The 19627-nt window shown below is 34.2% G+C and overlaps 1 protein-coding gene across 1 annotated transcript in view; it reads right to left on the reverse strand.

Annotated features, from left to right (window-relative positions):
- Window positions 1–680: 680 nt before the first annotated feature.
- Window positions 681–19627, reverse strand: part of CSMD3 (CUB and Sushi multiple domains 3) — a 552597-nt gene continuing 533650 nt past the window's right edge. Inside the window, 8 exon segments of the mRNA XM_030444571.1 lie at window positions 681–962; window positions 2100–2235; window positions 4112–4199; window positions 4533–4645; window positions 7889–8047; window positions 9978–10043; window positions 13034–13213; window positions 14482–14593. Of these exon segments, the coding sequence (XP_030300431.1) occupies window positions 803–962; window positions 2100–2235; window positions 4112–4199; window positions 4533–4645; window positions 7889–8047; window positions 9978–10043; window positions 13034–13213; window positions 14482–14593 (1014 nt within the window). The 3' untranslated portion in view covers window positions 681–802.

The following is a 19627-nucleotide window of genomic DNA, read 5'->3' on the forward strand; positions in this document are numbered from 1 at the left end:
ACTGATTTCTTGATTGTGAAATTTGTCTAGTTGAATGATTGACAAAAGAAGTGTAGTCACATTATCAACTGAGGGTACTACTAATGGAAACAGAAAAGGAGCTTGGCTTAGGACATGGAAAATTTGAAGAGGGAAAGGCAATTCATTAAATAAGAACACAACATTTTAATTTTTCTTCTGTGATGTAAATAGAGTACATTGTACTTGCTGATTTCTAATTAATACATCCTGGACTTAAAAAATTACCTGTTCTGAAAAAAATAAAACAGTAAATCGGCTGAATAAATGAAAAAAAAAGGTACAAACTCATGAGATGTTGCATACAACTGTTAAAGAGATGTCAGTGACCTATTGTCTCCTGTAAGTATAGCTCTTATTTTCTACCTATATCATTTTTTTAAACCCAGTCCCTCTATTATAGTTTTTATAAAGCACAGAAATACTGATAGTGGATGCTCCTCCAATATATGCAAATATGTTTTATGTTTTAGAATAACCTCCTTTTTTAAAAAAGCAAATAAACTGTGAATAGCACTCATGGAGTGCAGCAAGTTTTTTTAAAACCCTCCGTGGTATACACGAAGAAGAATTCAGATCCAGTTTATGAATAACAAAATCAAAACAAAATAACCACAACCCATTCTTTTCTATCATCCTCAGGAAAAGGTGACCCAGAATATCCTGAAAAGTGTGCTTTACTTTTTTTTTTTTTCAATTTTTAGATTTTTTTTTTATTCAGTGAACTGTGTGTGCACTGTGTTGTGTGTCAATTTCCAGATGCTGAAGATATATCATTACCACACTATACCATTGTGCAAACAGTGTTCAAGTTGGGGTCAAATCGTACCGCTTTCCCTTCCACAGACTTTGCATTTGTGTCATACATGGGGTTTTCAAAAGCAGCTTGTCCATTATTATTTTCATGTACAGAGCATCCTGTATACTGTGTTTTAGGTGCAGTCCTGTAGAAGAAAGACAGATTATCTGTAACTGCAGTTTGCATCACTGACTTGATGTGGTCTAAGAATATGAACAAAATTTAGCTCCCAATTCCAGTAAGGCAATCTGAATATACCAGCTCGTTTCTTTACAGTATCTCTGCTAAGAATTAGTACACTCTTCAGCAAAGTTTAAGGGATTAATGATTCATTTAAAATGATGCTCACTCAAAAACTAATTAACAACCTGAGCAGAGGTAGGTATTTCCACTTGGATGATAAGATGATAAATCATTAGGGTAGAACAAAAACCTGTAAACATGTAATTATTGGCAAATGTATAAAAAATTTACATGAGCCTTTGTTCATACTTCAAAGTAGTTCAAAACCAAATGGCACCATTGAAAAAAATCATGGTACGTGTTTTAAACCAATGTTATCCTGAAGAGTATATTAAAATTATTATCGTCAGGCTAACAGATGTAAATAATCATTTTGACAGTTAGTAGTCAATGAGTTGTCATTAAAGTGATTAAATGTTCTTTAGTCATATAATGATTTAAAGGTATAGGAAAAGATTACTTGACACTAAATCCAAAAAAACTAACACTGGTCTCAGTAACATGAACAAAGCTGTTGAACTTAAAATCATGATATTGGCATGTAACTGCATACCAATGAATAATTTCAGAGGCAGAGTTCCATGATGAAATCTCTCAATGACATGTTTGCTTATACTTGCAAACCAATAAACAGAGCAAGCATCAAAATAAATTACTCATTATATGGCTCATAATTCTGTCATGTTGAAATAAAATAATACAGGCAATCTACTCCATGTACACAGAAAGTCTATTTGTTATATTATTCCCTTTATGCCAATAATTTACAGCATCCATTTTGTTATCATAAAATTTATAACATTTAGTTATATATTTATTTCACAGGTAGGAATGAAAGCATAACATGGCAAAATAAACTGATCTCTAAATCTTGTACCAGACCTTGATGAGGTAGGAAGTTAGGAGGATCTGCCTACATAGATATTTTAAAAACATTTTGTGATTTTACATAAAACTTTGTTTATACTAATGAAGATAGAAAGCAATAAAACAAAAAAATCACACAGGAATTCATTCTATAAATGTAATTTGTGCTTACCTTTGTTTATAAAGATAAAAGCCAAAACCAGCAAATATAAGGGCAAAGAAAGGCACAAGGATAGCAATGGCCACTGAACTACTATTTGTACCATGTGGTTGATTGGAAGAATTTGAACCCTCAGACATGTTAAGACCTACAGAGAACAATAAGAAAAAACAAATACAATATTTGTATCTGTTACCCTAGGCACAATTCAGCAAAACTCTGTGATTTGGTCACCAAAATGTCTTCAGCTTTATACATGCAACATTATGCTGGGACCACCTGGAAAGTCAGTGTAGTGTGGTGTATCATATTCTGATTAATAAATGGATGCAAAATGTCAGGAGAAAAATACATTCTCTCTGGTTGAGTAAATATCTTGCTGCATAATTCTGTAAGGGATTCAAGTTTTGGATGTTAATAAACATTAATGTACCATGTTACAAAAAATGATAAAACCACATATGTTTGATTATATTATTGATCATTTTTTTTATATTTCAGAAATTAATAAGCATTGTATGTATAAAAAGCAAACATAATTTCAAGGAAAGGGTAAATCACCTAAAGAGGCAAATTGAAAGATCATCACATGGACTTCATTAGCCAGCACTATTAATACACAGAGTGAAAGAGGTATGAATAACTTTGAAGAGATAAAGCCAAGTATTGGTGGAAAAAAAAAACCAAAAACAATCTGCTGCATGGTTCAGTAACATATTATCTAGATTATTCATACAGAAACATATAAACCTTTTTAATGTGAGGAAAGAAATACTGATGCAGCTTCAATGTTATTTTTTAAAATTTTGAACCAGACCTTTTGAAAACTGCACAGGTCATAATATCTTCAGATTTTGTTGATCTTACAAGACAATATATAAATAAACTGAAAAAAAATCAACCAAACAAATAAACAAAAAGAAGCAATCAGATAATGGATATGCCAAAATATAGAAAAATAAAATATTGTGAAGAAAATTGTATAGGGATGTCAATAAGCACATTTTGTTCCAGAGAAACTATTTTTGTGTTTGTGTGCATAAAATAATGAAGTATTAAATGTGTTAAACAAAATTGGTTCAATGATTGAAAATCTCTCCACAACTGCATTACTGACTATAATAACTACAATAGATTCTTGTACAGAATTTAATCATTCTGTTCTTAGAATATATAAACTAATAAAAAGTCTCCTCAGTATATGGACACTGAAAGAGGTTGCCCAAGGAAGTTATGGATGTCCCCTCCCTAGAAGTGTTCAAGGCCAGGTTGGATGGAGTCCTGAGTAATCTGATCTAGTGGAAGGTTTTCCTGGCTGTGGCAGAGGGGTTGGAACTAGGTGATCTTTAAGGTCCTCTTCAATCCAAACTATTCTATGATTCTATGAGATATATTGCAGTTCTTAAGTAGCAGTAAGTGAAGTTATTTATCTTAAAAAGCATTAGAGAACCAGAGTTCTGTTACCAGACCTGTCTTCTCCAAGAAAGGACAAATAAAGAATATTAGTTTGGTGTAGAAATTAATGTATAGAACCAAAAAGTCAATTTTAAACAAATAAATGTTTATCAAATAAGACTTTGTTCTTCTTAAGAGAAAAATAAAGAATTACTTGCAAATATTTAGCAGTTTCACTCTTCTAGCAAATGTTTAGGTGAACTGTTTCAACACCATGAGTAAGAGATCAGCCTAACAGAGCATTCTATAATATGGGCTTTCTAAATAGCTATGAAGATGTGAAACTAAATCCATTTTACACATATTCATAGAAAAACATTGCTCAAAACATTGTAAGTGTTTAGCTATACTAAGCAGTACATTGCAAAGCATTTATAACTCCTTACAACTTCTGACAAAGCACACTTTCTAAATACTACTTGAATGAGATTTTAAAGATATAAATATCTCAATATTATTTCATTAAATGTCAATACTGACAGCATCCTGCAGCTACTCTTATATTCCTGGACTTACTAAAATAGAACATGAAACAATGAACTGGTAAAACTTTAGAATTTTCCAAATACCTAATCTTTGAAGTCCAAATTGTCCATAATCTTTACCCTGGATAAATCCTTGAAAAACATATGTTGCTCCATCAGGTTCAGCAGAAACCTGTAAAAAAAAATGCTCTGAATTAAATAGGGAAACCTTTGTTACAAGTACCTATTTAGAAGAGAGATATCCCAATATGCTGGACTGGTAGCTGTTAATCCCCATTAAAAACATTCTCTTTCTTTTCTAGGAAATAAAAATAAATTCAAAAGACAATACTTCACAATTCAAATTTTCCATAAGACTTGTCTTCTACATCTTACAATAAAATTTGCATTTCATTTAACAAAAGATTCCATTTGATATGTCTCAGAGTTTATTGGGTGTAGAGCACCTGCATAATTTCAAACAAACAAATCTTACTTGCTTTTTTTTTAACAAAAATATACTCACAAAACCATCCATAGCCCATTTTTCCTCTTTCAATTTGCTCGCAGATGCATGGGAGGGTGCTCTAATGAGATATATGTGGAGCATTAGCCGTGCCTCCTGGCTTTTATACACTCCTGAAGAATAAATTTTAAAAATTTTTATTTGTGTTGAGTAGAGAAATAATTTCACCTTTAAGGATAAATTCTTTATCTCCTATCTTAAGAAGGAAAAGCAGGCAGTCTAGGCAGCATTGTTACCAACATTTTAGTTTAGCTAGATGCATTCTTTTGTGAAAATATTTCAATTACTACAGGATTTAGTATAGGTTTTTAGCTTAGACTGTGGAGAAGATAGAAGGGAAACCCTATATGCACAACTGTCACGTAATAGAGTAACACACCTTACGGAGAACAAACATTGACAGTAATTGGATTTGAGATGGAAAATACTGCTCTCACTCAGGCAGAGTGTATTTGAGCCTCACATTCCCACTTTCAGTATTTGCAATTTAGTCATCAGGAATACTTTCATAAAAATTATTTTGCAAAATCTCATTCTAAATTAAAACTGTCTCAATTTAAAAATCTCAAAAATGTCATTGCTCTTCATCAGTCAATATTATGACCTAGGTTCTTCCAGACATTAGGATTTGTATTTATTTTGTGGGTACAGTTAATTATTCCTGCAGAAGAAATACTTAGAAGCCAAATAACTTTGTTAATTTGTACAATGAAAATAAAATAGTACGATATACTTAGTGATTTAATCTTCCATTACAAAGACAACAGTGAATAGTGAAAATACAGTCTAGATTTGTCCCCTCACATTTTCAGCCAATGTTATCAACTAATGGTTTAAAATTTCAGATTTTAAATAGAAGGCCTATTTCCTGTTCATTTCCTCTGTGGTAGAGCACTGTATTTATTGTTCATTTCATGTGAAGTCTTCTAGTTGTAGAAGCACACAAGGTAACTTTACATAAAAAAAGCTGATAATGGGTAAAATTTTACCAAACTGAACCAAAATTTTACTGAACCAAACTGAAAACAAGGAAAAAATAAACAATTAAACTTTTACGTACAGAAAGTCCAATAAGCTGAAATTTAAATTCTCTGACTTATTGACTTAATACATCATAAAAGAAATTTCACACTGTAAATTAATATGACCTCAACATTTGCTCTCATCCCTCCATTATTTTAAGATTTATTTTACTAACAACTGTGAATTATTTCTGACTAGATTTAGTCATCATATGTTAGCTATGCACAAACTAAACTATATCTTTTTTTTTATTAACTGAAAACTCCAGATAGATAGCTGTAACCTTAATTTTGGCAATTTCCCATTTTATGTTAATTCAAATTCTGAACAAGAACAGAAGACAGAACTAAGATGTTGGAGAAGGTACTGGCTCTCTATATTAGGGTTTGTATGGCAATGTTTTGGTAGCAGAGAAGCTGAACAGGTGGCTACTGTGAGAAGCTGCTAACAACTTCCCCTACCTCTGACAAAGCCAAGGCCAGCCAGACCCAAGGCCAAGCCAAGACCTGTTGCTGGACCCATGCTGGACTGTCAAAGACCTACATACACCCCATGGGAAAGACCCAAGTGTCAGAAGCTCATGGAGGACTGGCTCCTGTGGTGGGACCCAACACTGGAACAGGGAAAGAGAGGAGGAAGAAGTACCTGAGACAATGTGTGATGAACTGACTGAAACCCCTGTTCCCCATTCCCCTGTATCCTTTGGAGGGAAGGATGCAGAGAATTCAGGAGTAAAGTTGAGCCCAGGAACAATGGAGGGGTGGAGAGAAGGTGTTTTTAAGGGAAGGTTGGTTTTATTTCTCATCACCCTACTCTCATTTGGTTGGCAATACATTACATTAATTTCCCTGAGTCATGTCTGCTTTGCCCATGACAGTAACTGGTGAGTAATCTATCACTGTCCCCATCTTGATCCACATGCCTTTCATCATATTTTTCTTTCCCTGACCAGCTAATATGTGACTCAGTGGGCATCTGGCATCCAGTCAAGGTCAATCCACAACACTCTCCAGTGGAAAAAAAATCTAAGACTGCAAAAAACCCCAATTAACACTGTAGCAGACAAATTCTCAGGTACTTAGTGCTCTTTGCATCTTGGGGACATCTCCCACAAGACCAGGTTGCTCAAAGCCTCATCCACCTGGCCTTGAGCACTTCCAGGGAGAGGTCATCCACAACTTCCCTGGGCAACCTGTTCCAATGTCTCACCACCCACACACTAAAGAATTTCTTGCTCATCGCTAATCTAAATCTACCCTCTTTCAGTCTGAAACCATCCTATTGATACATGCCCTTGTAAGAAGTCCCTCCCCACATTTCCTGTAGGTACTGAGAGGCTGCTTTACAGTCTCACTGGAGCTTTCTCTTGTTTAGGCTGTCCACCCCAACTCTCTTAGCCTTTCTTTGTAGGTGAGGTGCTCCAGCCCTCAAAAGCTTTGTTGGCCATCTGGACTCATTCCAACAGGGCTGAACTTTCACAGGTCTTTTTCCAGTAGGTTAATGTTCTGTCACTTCCATCCTTGCTAAAACCTCTGAGCTAAAAATTGTTGTTAAACTATTTTAGAGAAAGAGGATCTTAAGTGATGAACAAGATTCAGACCAGCAGTGTTCAGCCTATAAATTACTGTGAGATTTAAGCTTCTTTAGTCCTTGTAAAAAGTGCTGTAGACAGAGTAAAGTTCCAAGAAAGTTTCAGTGCTAATATTGATTTCTTTATGCTTATTCATATCTCTGTGCTATAGCCTGCTACTCCTCTGGTGTGCCAGGCCCATTGTCTGTGTGGCTAAGATGTCTCAATTAAGGGATTGACAGAGTTCTAAACACCAACAAAAACTATAAACCCAAACATTTTTTACAGTATTTTTTGTTTGCTTCCTTGTCAAGACATATCAGTAATTTCTGTTGATGGCTCACAGCATAAGAATTGTTCATGCTGTGCCAACATAACCATGGCAACAGTACTCTGTGCTTCAGGGACTATGAAATAACATAAACCAAGATTACAATCAAGGGATTCTGAAATGACAACATGAAGGATAGCTACCTGTTTTAGATCTATCAGGTATTCTAACAAGTGTCATCTCTCCTTGCTGTCCATGTTCATTAAGTATCTCTGCCTTGTTAAGTCAACACATATAAATCTCATCATAATGCTTATTAGTCATTAGTGGGCTATTGTGGGGAAATTGCATGATCAACACTTATGAAAATCTCAGGAACCTAAGAAAGTTTCCAGATGTTAAAATTTTAAGCGATAGGCATAATGTTAGAGGGAAAAAATGTATGTAAGGCAAAAGAAAAAAAAATGGAAATGAGTTGTTATTATCCCATACCTGATAGCAGCAATTCCATATTGCTATTTGTAAGTGTGGCATTTACTCTTCCTGAAGTTGCATTGAAACTGGTGACTGTCAAAGTCATGGGCTGTTTCTTGCTTTTGTAATTGTAAGATCCTTTCCATATGTAATTTTGGGCAAATACATCATCAGGTACTATAAAGAAGTCAAATATGTTTCAATACATTTCTGCAATATTTAGTACTTACGAACTCAAGCATTCAGCAAAATATATGATAAAATTAGCATTTTCTCTATGTTACTCTCTCTTTTTTAAATCAATTAGGCATAATTTTCACACATAAAGCATAAGACCTGACATGAACATTTATCAAAGAAAAGTGTTTGTATTGAAGACTATAACCACAACTTCATTTGCTGCCTTCCACAAATGTGGACATGTCCTAAAATTAAACCAACTTCACAAAATCTAATTTAACAGCTGTTAAAAAAAAAACAAAACCAAAAGACCAGATTCCTTTCATTGCAGAAACTTTTCTATGTGAGTGAAGACAGGCAGGTACATAGAGCTTGGATTAAATTTTGAAGAAATTAGTATCAATTTAGATATAAAAATATGCATATTTAAATTTCATTTAAAATTTATAAGCATCTTATGTATTACCTGGTAACTTTTTCTGATGAAAAATTTACAGAAGAAATTTTGTCTAGTCTTCAAATGGTAAAGACATTAAGGGTTTCAACAGGAGAAAAAAAATCCTCTCATTTAAAATTAAAAAGAGATCATAAACTTCATGGACAATAAATATGCTAGTTTATAACTTCACATTTAATATTTATCACTATGCAACTGTAAAATAATCAAAGTAATGCTAGTCCAGGAATATAATGGATTAAAAATTATAAGTATTTCCTACCTGGTAAAACCAAGTACATTCAAATCTTTAAAATCTTAACATGAGATAGCATATAAACAACTAAATTGAAGGCAACTTAGGATAGGTTTACTACACTCTCCAAAGGAATTTAGCCCTATAACATATAACCACTATTTAAAATCAGCATACTCACATTATTTAGAGTCTTTCACAGTAAAATTACAGGTCTGGGTTTGTGCCTGTACTGCCATCTCATGTCAGATGAGCACAGGAAAATATTTATCCTTTTATCTTTCATGATATCTCAAAACTCCAGACTAGAAATACATTAAAGTCTTCCTCTGTAACTTATGTGTTACAGATACAAGTTGCCTCCCCGACAGAGAGTAAAAGAGCTCTTCTTGTTTTTTATTTGTGTTTATATATATATATATATATATGTTTTTTACATATACATAGATGCATACATTTTTTGACAAGTAAACACATAAACCCAAAGCAACTAGACATTGGGTCTGCAAACTAGAAGCAAGGAAACTTCACGTGTGAACAATCTGATGCTGTTGGATTTGTGACCTGCCTGAAATTTATTTCCCTACTTTCAGGAAAGCTCATCTTCTCATCTTTATGTACTTTATTTACAGTTAATTTGGACTGTAGAAAACAGTTTCTGAATGAAGTGGACAGAGAAAGGTTTCTCTTGAGTCTAGCCAGAACATGCAAAGACAGACTTCCTTATCAAATATGTTAAAGCTGGAATTGACTTTAGCCTGAGTTAGAGAGATTACCTTCTCTAACCTAAAATTAGGTTTTTTGAAAGTTAAGTTAATGGCTAATACTGAAATATTTAGGAAAAGCAATTAAAATCAGCAATATATAAAAAGAAGTGCAAGACTGAAGAAAACCTGTGAAACATGTCTTTAAATTATTCCTGGGTGAGTAATATGGCTTTAGAATGGTAGGAACTGTGTAGGATCTTGCACAGAGCTCAGTGGTTTCAGTGAAGCAAATAAAATTCACCACAAGACAGTTAGAGATTGTACATGGATACAAATAATATCATATAGTCTAGACAGATTTAAACATTGGGGAATAACTGAATTACTGATGCTTTTGTTCTGTTCATGTAAAGCCTAATCTAATATTCTATATTCATTCTAAGCCACTCGATGCAGTCTCATTAAACTGATTCTCATTGTATTTTCCACAGAAATTGTTTAAAATCATATATATTTCAAAGTACTTACCACTTAGTTTGGGACTTGGTGTTCCCAAAGCTGGTCTGGGGTCCTTCACTAATATTTTGGAACCAGCTATTAGGAAGAATGAATGACAAGAAAACAAATCCATAGCAAATTTATTACTCAGAAACTAGGAGATAACTTCCATAATGGAATTTATTTGTTACAAAAGATGTATGATGATGTTTGAAACTCAAATTCAAACAAGATTTCAGTAAGTATCAAGCCTTATATCAGTAAAGTCAGTCACCTAAATGTTACCAACTCATTTGCAATACCCAAACAGTGTAGGCTTTCACTTCAGAATTCACAGTCACTGTCTATTTAAAGAACAGCAACAGAAAGGAAGGAACAAATTAGACTGTACACAGTGGCTCCAACTGCTCATGTGATCTGAGCACTTAAAGACTGAGAATTTCTTTTCTTCTCTGCTCAGAGTAGGAACTCTCCCACTCCTGGAGATGATGAACCAAGTTCAATGCGACAGCATCATATGCTGCAGCTGAAGTTATTTTATTTTGCAGAAACTAATTTGGATTCACTGAACCATAAAGAAGACACATAATTCTGTCTTAACATAGAACACTCTCATGAAGCCCTAGGTTCCATTCCTTGCTCCACTATATATTTCAATATTTTGTATTTTGCATCGAGTCTTTGAACAGAGACCTTTTCTCTACAACCAATATTCTAAAAAACAGACAAGAAAGTAACTTCCTTCCCTGGGTAGAGTGTATTTCTGCATAAAAAGGAAACTTTAGCCTAATGACTGAGAATATTGCTCTTTATAAGAACTTTTAGCTTACTACAGAAGGCTTGTTCTTGGTATACAGATTGAAACTGATAAGAAACAAGGTCAGGGGTTGGAATTCAACCAAAAGGTCTCATGATCTGCTACTACTGACTGATTAACCTCTGTTTCCTCTCTGTTTTGAAAGAAACTTTCTAAACTTCACTGAACATGACTGACCTGGAGGGCATGCTTCAACAACATATGATTTTTGACTACATCAAGCTCAGGCTAGAAATATCTAGATCAAACTTTCCAAAGGGCCTCAGCAGAAAAAGGTCCGAGTTAATTAGACTTGTAAAGGTGAATATATTTCTGGTCAAGATCAGAACTAAAATTTCAAACACAAAATAAAATTTAAATACAAATGCAAAACTAAAACAATTTTTTTTTATGGAATTTAAGTTTCTAGGTCCATATACTTGTTGAGTAGGACTTTCAATACTGTATTTTTGCACTGTAAGGACCAAATTCTGGTTTAATTCCTTTATGGATTCTTTTAAAGGTCTCTACTCCAAATGTTTTATTTCTTTCCATCCATTCCTCAGTTATTTTTGTGAAGTTCACATTCAAAGGTGAACAACCTGACTTGATGTCTTTTTCCCTTCCATGCTAGAGAGATTTTTCACTCCTTTGTAGCAGGTGAAATTAAAAATATTGAAGATACATTTTACTTTTTTTAATTAGTTAATAATTTACAATATCTTCCTCATTCTTGGATGTCTCCAATCCTAAAACATAAGAATCAAGACCTCTAGCGTAGACATATAGTTAACACATAGTATTCTTTTTTTAAAAAATCTCCCATAAAGGTTCCTTAATATCAGAGAGGACAGCTTATACTTGCTTCAGTATTATCAGCAGAAAATTCTTGGATCAAAATACATGAATCACATTCCTACCTCAACACTTCCTGAGTACTGAACAAGTCATAAGCTTCCTGTCAACTCTCTAACACTTTCCCACAGTGCTGTTTTTTTCCAGCATTTGCCTGGTGTTATGTGCCAAGACACATTTTTTCCAGTACTACAAAATATTAATTTCATATTCCCCTTCCAAGTAGCAGTGTTAAGCTATATAGCCTTAGAAAGCCTATAGAAGAGCCTTGAAGATAACCAGGTATCAGTATGGTTAGGTGTTTTAATCTGAAAGGTGTTTTAATGATTTGGGAAATAGAATTCCAGACTGTTGAAATATTTGAAGATGTTTCTTATCTCATATGAAAAAAACCATGAGGTTTTTTTATTCCCTGCCATGACAATGTAGCATAAATTAGGAAAAAAATAAAATTTTGGAACATCAGGGACAAAGTAAATACATTTTGTTTGCAAGTAGCCCATTGCTGCTCACATACAAATAAAAACTCATTTTAAACACCAGGGATTAATTCCATGAGAAAGGAAAAGGCCTTTAGGATCACCAAGTCCAACCGTGAACATAAAAATTCCAACTCCACCACAAAACTCAGCCACTCCTCTTGTGTTCTTTAGACTGTTCTCTAGACCTTTCATCAGCTTCATTGCTCACTGAACACCCTTCAGCACCTCAATGTCCTTCTTGTACTGAGGGCACTAAAATTGAACACTGTACTTGAGCTGTGGCCTCACCAGCTGCTTACAGAATCTTTCATCTGCATCTTAATCCTTCTTGAGTGGTCTGTAACAGACTCCCACCATGGTATCTGTCTCACTGCCCTTCCTCCTGATTCTTGCCCTTAAACATCCAACCTTATTGTCACCATCATTAAAAACTCCCTAAAATACAGAACTACTCCACCATCTCTCCTTCTTTGCCTATTCCTCCTGAAGGGTTTATAGCCAACTATTGCATCACCACAGTTGTGCAAAACATTCCATGTTTCTGTGATGGTGACTATTTCATACTAGTACAGCAACTGTCATTGCTTTCTTGAAATTGGCACAATTTCTGTAAATAAAATTTAGAGGGCATTTTGAAAAACATCAAGATTCCTACTTCTGAGCTCATGAGAAGGTAATTCATACCTGACACAGTGAGAAGTCTAAAAGCAGATGTTACCCAAGTATTTAGCCTCCAGAATTATATCTGAAATTGACATATCGAGCATGCAAATGAAAGACAAGTACATAAAAGCATATGTCCCATTAAACACCACTGACAAAGGATGACAGCTTCTTAGATGTTCTCCCTTCTAATTCTCCTTGCTATTCTGCCTTATCTTATTAGACTGCAAGTAAAGAGAATCACTGAAATATGACAGATGAAAGACACGATGAGAAACAGAAAAATATACCTTCACAAACTGGAACTTTCCCAGTCCATGTGCCATCAGACCTACAGGCTCTATGCTCTGATCCCCCTGCCAGGAAGAAGCCTGGCTGACAAGTGTAAATCAATGTATAACCAAGTGAGGGAAGATCCATTCCTGCAACATTAGCATGTGTTGGTATTTCTGGTTGTTTACAGCTGTGAGCTACAAAAGATAAGATATCCTTCAGTCAAAATGGTGAAAACATTTCTGCACAAAGAATCTACACCCATTCTGATAGGTACCTAATGAAGAAAAAAGCCTCAATAAATATAACATATACTAATATATTTTAAATTCACATTTAAATACTGTCCTGAGCCTCTAAATACACTCTTGAAAATGAACCTTTCAATTTAAGGGCTCAAAAACCCACCTATATGGACTTACATGACTAAAATCAATTGTCTGCATATATAAACACAAAGAGCATACATCTTACCACAGTTAAAAGCAATCATGACTTGTGACTTCATGACTTAAAACACCTATGTAGCCTTGAACAACAGTAAATAAATGGGTCATTTGGAAATCATGAAAAGTCAAGGAGAAATTGGACATGAGTTTTAAATATCAGGCAGAAAAATTAATTACTCTTCCTAATCTCATGCAAGGTGCCTTGTATCTTTAAAACCTACCAGAATCTGAGAGTCTTGTGTTATCTCAAAAAACAACATACCTCTAAGAGCAGAGTTCACCTTTCAACACACTGAGTTACTGATTTGCTGTTTGCTTAGGAGGAATTCCAACCTAAAACATTAGTGGTTTTTTATTGTGTGGATATGGTCTCCATACACTTTAGTGATTCTATACGGTCAGACCTATTTCCAGAAAAATAAAGCTGGCTAGCTGAAAAACTAGTAGGATGAAAGATGATGTTGCATCTAAGAAATGAAATACTAACTCAAGCAAAAAGATTCTCTGCATTTCAGATAAAGATATTTCCAGTTACAAAACCTTTCTCCACCTTATAAAAATATATTGATTCCTTAGGAAACAACTCAAACTCTTTACTAGAAGAGACTGTAACTCTCTACTACAGTACAGGTTTGGGTTTTGCAAGACTGGCCTACATGTCCTACATAGTATGCCTACCTCCTCCCAACGCTTTCATTCTCTAATTGGAAGGGTTGCATCCTCTTAAGACAGAAATTTACTATTTCCAGACTCTCTCTGGATGATCTGTTTGGTATTCTAATTATTTTGTGGCTGTTCATTTTTGTTTTGGTTTTGTTTGTTTGGTTATTTTTGCTGTTTAATTCTATAAGCTATTGCAGAAAAATTCACTCACATTTCTAGCTACTGTAAACTAGTAAAATGTGAATTTTTTTAGCATTCAGTTATTAAAATATATAAATTAACTTCATAACTATTTTACTGTAACTAAACAGTAGTTTAAAAACTGATAGCTAAAAAATCTAACATTTACTTACGTATGCATTCTGGCTGGATTCCACTCCATGTAAGATCAGGAAGGCAAGTTCTTGTTGTTGAGCCATGAAGCAGGTGTCCCTTTTTACACTGAAACTGAACAACATTTCCCACCTATTAAAAAGTAGAAAACACCATATTATTTTTATAAGGAAATATCAGTTGTTTTTCTTTTTTTTTTTCAAATTTGATTGCAAGTTCCTTTACATCATACAGGCTTGATCAACTGTGATGGTCTTCCTGCAGAAAGGAAATTAATTGCACAGTGGTTTGTTATGAAATAAAATTTTTCTTCATTCTCATTAAAATTACTCTCCACCCAAACTGGAATCCTCCACAGAAAAGAACTGAAACCTCATCTCTTATAGTCTCTTTGGTTTTTGGGCCTGGAGCAGTTTAGGCACTCTGAGTTTGGAAACCAAGCTTACTGTGGTTTCAGAGATCTGAGTCAAAGGGGTCAGTCAGATAATTTTTTAGCAAACCATAGAAGCTGCAGGGAAGTACTACCTATTTCAATAATTTCAGTAATAGGTAATAGATTCTGGTGGATCTTTGCTGAAATTGACACACTTTATGGTGTGCTGGATGAACTCACAAATTATAATGAAAAATATTTCATTATGACATGCAAGGCCTGGTCAGTAACACTGTCTCATGCTTCAGAAACAATGATGTTCCTATAATATTTATTTTTTTTAATCACAAGAAGTAAAAAAAGAACAATTTTTTTATACTACAGATAAAAAATGAAACAAAAATACTTTGCAACTTACAATATTAATTCATCTGGGATTAGTTTTTAATTATTCTTATTATGGGCATGTGTTGCATAAAAAGGAAAACAGAACTCTTTAGTCAGTAACAGCTTCTGTACAAACATAACATTGTTCAGCATGTCCAATCATGGTGTTACTGATGAAAATGCAAGTAATTCTCTGTTTCCATCAAAACCAGGGAAATTAGATTACATGTTTAACATTCAGAGAGTAGTTTATTGCAAGCTGTGAACTGTTAACTCAAATATTAAGGTGCATAGATCAAATCTACTATTTGGCAGTGACCTGTACTAATGTATTTATCAACCCATACTTAAACAAGAGGCTGGTATCTCTGAACTGTATGTGACAGCATATTTATGATTCTGGTATTGGATTGTTTGGGTGCCTCTTTTTTTTTTTTTTTTTTTTTTTTTTTTCATTATTTTCTTAAAAGGTATAGCATTATATTCAAATAGATGCCCAAAGGTAGAATGTGAACACTTTCACAGTAGTTGAGTTCTGAAAAGATTGCTTACAGTGCTACAAATAGTAATTTGAAACTTCATAGTGCTACTCTGTTACAGCTCAAGGTTCCCATCAGAATTAAATTTAACAGTAGCCCCGAACTACAGATAGTAGCTCATCAACACAGTATGTGATATAAAATACATCTCCTTTTTTTCTCTATACTGTGCTCACTGTACTGTGTAATTACTTTTAAAAGACTGAAGGAAATACACTAAATAACTTTCACAATTAAGCAGAGAATGGGGAAACAGTAAAAGTTGAATAAAATAGAAATAAATGTACTTATTTGTTTAATAAAAAACTTGATTAAGAACAACCATCACCAATGTATTACTTTACAACAGCTGCTAGTCTTATGACAAATCTGTTTATTTCAATAATCTGTCTCTAGTGAGGCAGTTTCTGCTCACAGCTATTGAAGGAACACCTGCCCAATTTAATCTTTAGTTGCCAAGGAAGACAGTACTTTGACAGTAAAGACCAAGATTTGGTCACCCTTGCTTACATGACAAATAAAAAGCAACCAAAACCAGAAAAATCCAGCCAAAACCAAACCTCATCATAACAGTTATAACACAGTTTATTAATGCACATATGAATAGTAACTTAATTTTCATTACCCTTTATTCTTTCAAAGTTGACTCTATGATCTTCCTGAATATAAAATATTTCAGAAAAAATGTAATTGTGATGTCAAGCAGCTGGACATCATAGAAGTCAATGAAGAGGATAACTGGCTATTATACTTAGATAGCTAATTCTAAATTGTAACTAAGAGTTTAAATTCTAGTTGTCAGTAGTAACTCCAAATGTAGCTACTGTGTGGCCTTAACTGCTTAGTTACACCACCTTGTTTACTTTCAATTATCATTTTGTGTGCTATTCTTCTATTGTGTGCTATTCTTCTATTATCATTTTGTGTGCTATATTTCTTCTTCTTTTTTTTTTTTTTTTAAATACAGGGTCATCTTTTCAGAATTCAACAGCTGTCACAATGTGATTATCACTAATACATTAAGTCAACACCAAGTAATTATGGACAATATCAAATTGATCTTACAACTGCCATCCTGAAACTTTCACCTACATTTTCATAGGATATTATCTAAAATAAATTTGTCATTGTATTATATCACTTCAGAGAAATAAAAAAATCAATAGATGAAAAAAAAAATCAGTATATTCAGTAAAATTCAGTATATTGTCGTTCTACTTGTCAAGAAGTGCCTGAGAAAGAAAGTTCATACTTTATGAGTTGAAAGGGTTGCAAAATCATGTCTCTAAAGTCTAAAGTCTTTAGATATTCAGGACTCAATGGGTAACAATGAAAAAGGAAAGCAGGTGTGCTTTTTTGAATTTTGTCTAACTTATCTCTCTTCTTTACTTGCCTAGTTATGATTTTGCAATAGTTCTTTATGAAGTGAGTCTTCTAGACAGATATGCTGGAGGAAAACTGTCCTTCTGAAGAACTAAAAAACTGATAGAAACTTTTTCACCATCTTCACTATGGCTCTGCCTGCCTCATGCCTTCATTGATGCTTGGCTGCCAAATCATCAAATCACTTCTTTAGTACAAGAAATATATCAGTGAGATACAGATTTGGCTCCAGTCGATGAATAAGTGGGAAGGTGGTTGAGTTGCTAGCTTTCTGTAATTAAAAATAAAGCATCATCTCAAACAAACAAAAAAAAAAACCCCACAGCAAACAAACAACACTCAAACCAAACCACTGTTTATATTGCAAGCAGTTTGCACTGTTGTTGCAATACCAGATTTTCTATCCAAAAAAACAGTTATCAATGAAAGTGTTTTCCTTATTTCCTCAAAAACAAAACAAACAACAACAAAAAAGCAAACCCCAAACATGGATGTCAACCATATTATCATTGGTAGGAAAACACAATTTTTACATACATGAGCCCCAAAAGTAGCATAAAAAATACAAAACCCTGCCCAAGTGATGAAAAAAAAAGTTTTTAAAACTGCTGCCATGCTATTCAAAATACTAAATAAATTAATAAAGGAATGAGGCTCCCTGATCCTTAAAAAATTAATAAGTCTTACAAGCATATTAAATTACTAAAAATTAAAAAAACTCTGAAAATAGTTTAAATAATTTTAAAAATACATTTCATGGTCTATTTTTCAGTATTCTTGTACCAGAGGCACCAGGTGGCGCTAGAATACAGCTTTCAGAGGTCTTAAAAGATTGCCAGTCTTGAGATGTCCAGATTCGTTCAAATTTTTTGTTAACAGTTTATATAGAAGCATTAGTGGTAACAGCTGGGGAAACAGCTGATCTATCTTTATTCACTGCACTCTTTTTTTTAGGGAAGAACTGCCCTATGTGCAACAATGCTGGATTCCAATCCTGACAAAAAGTTATTTCTTTGTATACAGTTTGATCATCTCTGTTCCAGAGCTGCTTTTTCCATAGTGTTATGGTTTGGATATTCCCCAATTGAAGGACACTAACCTTTACAGCCCAGAAGTCCAACAACATCCAGGGCTGCACCAAAAGAAGGTCTCCTGTAGGTCAAGGGAGGTGATTTTCCACCTTTACTTCAATCTCATGAGACCCAACCTAGAGTACTGTGTCCAGTTCTGGAGCCCCCAAGAAAAGAAGGACATAGGGCTCTTGGAGTGAGTCAAGAGGAGAGCCATGAAGATGATCAGAGAGATGGAGCACCTCCCGTATGAAGACAGGATGAGAAAGTTGTCAGTTTTCATCCTGAAGAAAGTTCTGGGGAGACCCTATAGCAGTCTTTCAGGCCCTGAAGGGGGCCTACAGGAAAAAGAGATTTTTTATGAGGCCTTGTAGGGACTGGATGAAGGCAAACAGTTTCAAGCTGAAAGAAACTAGATTTAGATAGGACAAGGAGTAACAGCTTTAACTGGAAGGAGGAAGATTTAGGTTAGACATTAAGAAGAAATTCTTCACTGAGAAGATGGTGATACAGTGGAAGAGGTTTCCCAGGGAAGCTGTGGATGCCTGCACTCTGGAGGTGTTCAAGACCAAGTTGGATGGGGTTTTGAGCAATGTGGGAGAGCTGCATCTTCTCATGCCGGAGGTTCAGAACCAGCTGATTTTTAAGGTCCCTTCCAACACAAATCAGTCTACAATCCTATTATAATTCATCAAATAATATAATAATATATACTAATTATAAAGATAATAAAATAAATTGTTGATTTTATTATTGATTATATTCCTTATAAGAATGTAAGATATTTCTAACTATGATAAGTTAGTCTTAGACTTAAATTTGCCAAATAACATGAAAGTACTGGAACAAGCATCTCCATCCATACCAATTCATGCCAAATGTCAATTATTTTTCTTCATTCATTTTTAGTATTTTATTTTAAGTGAATAAAAAAGCAACTCACTAAGTCTTTGCTATATTTGCAGTTTGGTAGCCCAGTAATAAAATACTGCCACTCCGAGTAGCAGCCTAATGAGTCTGCAAAACCTACTAGGGCAGAGGGCTCCCAAGCTTCCTTTTTCTAAAGTGTCTGGAGCTTTGTTCTGTGGCTTTTTTTAAACTTGGTTTAGTTGTAACATTAAATCTTGAGTTCATATGGTTTTGACTATTTTGATTTTTTTCCTTTATCTTTGTATGATACAACCATAGGTTTATATCCACAGTAGCAACAAGGACCTATTATATGCAGAATGTGCTATTTACAAGTAATGTAATGGGGTACAGAGAAATGCAGACTTGGCACTGGAATGATAGGAAAGGCCTTGAGAAACGGAGACACAGGGTACTGTGAAGAAGACTACAGGATGGGGTGTGATAGTAGATGTGTCACAGGCTTAGGACTGGATCCCCCATTGCTATGAACAACTTACTTAAA

This window comes from Calypte anna, chromosome 2 (assembly GCF_003957555.1).
Source record: "Calypte anna isolate BGI_N300 chromosome 2, bCalAnn1_v1.p, whole genome shotgun sequence".
NCBI lineage: Eukaryota > Metazoa > Chordata > Aves > Apodiformes > Trochilidae > Calypte > Calypte anna.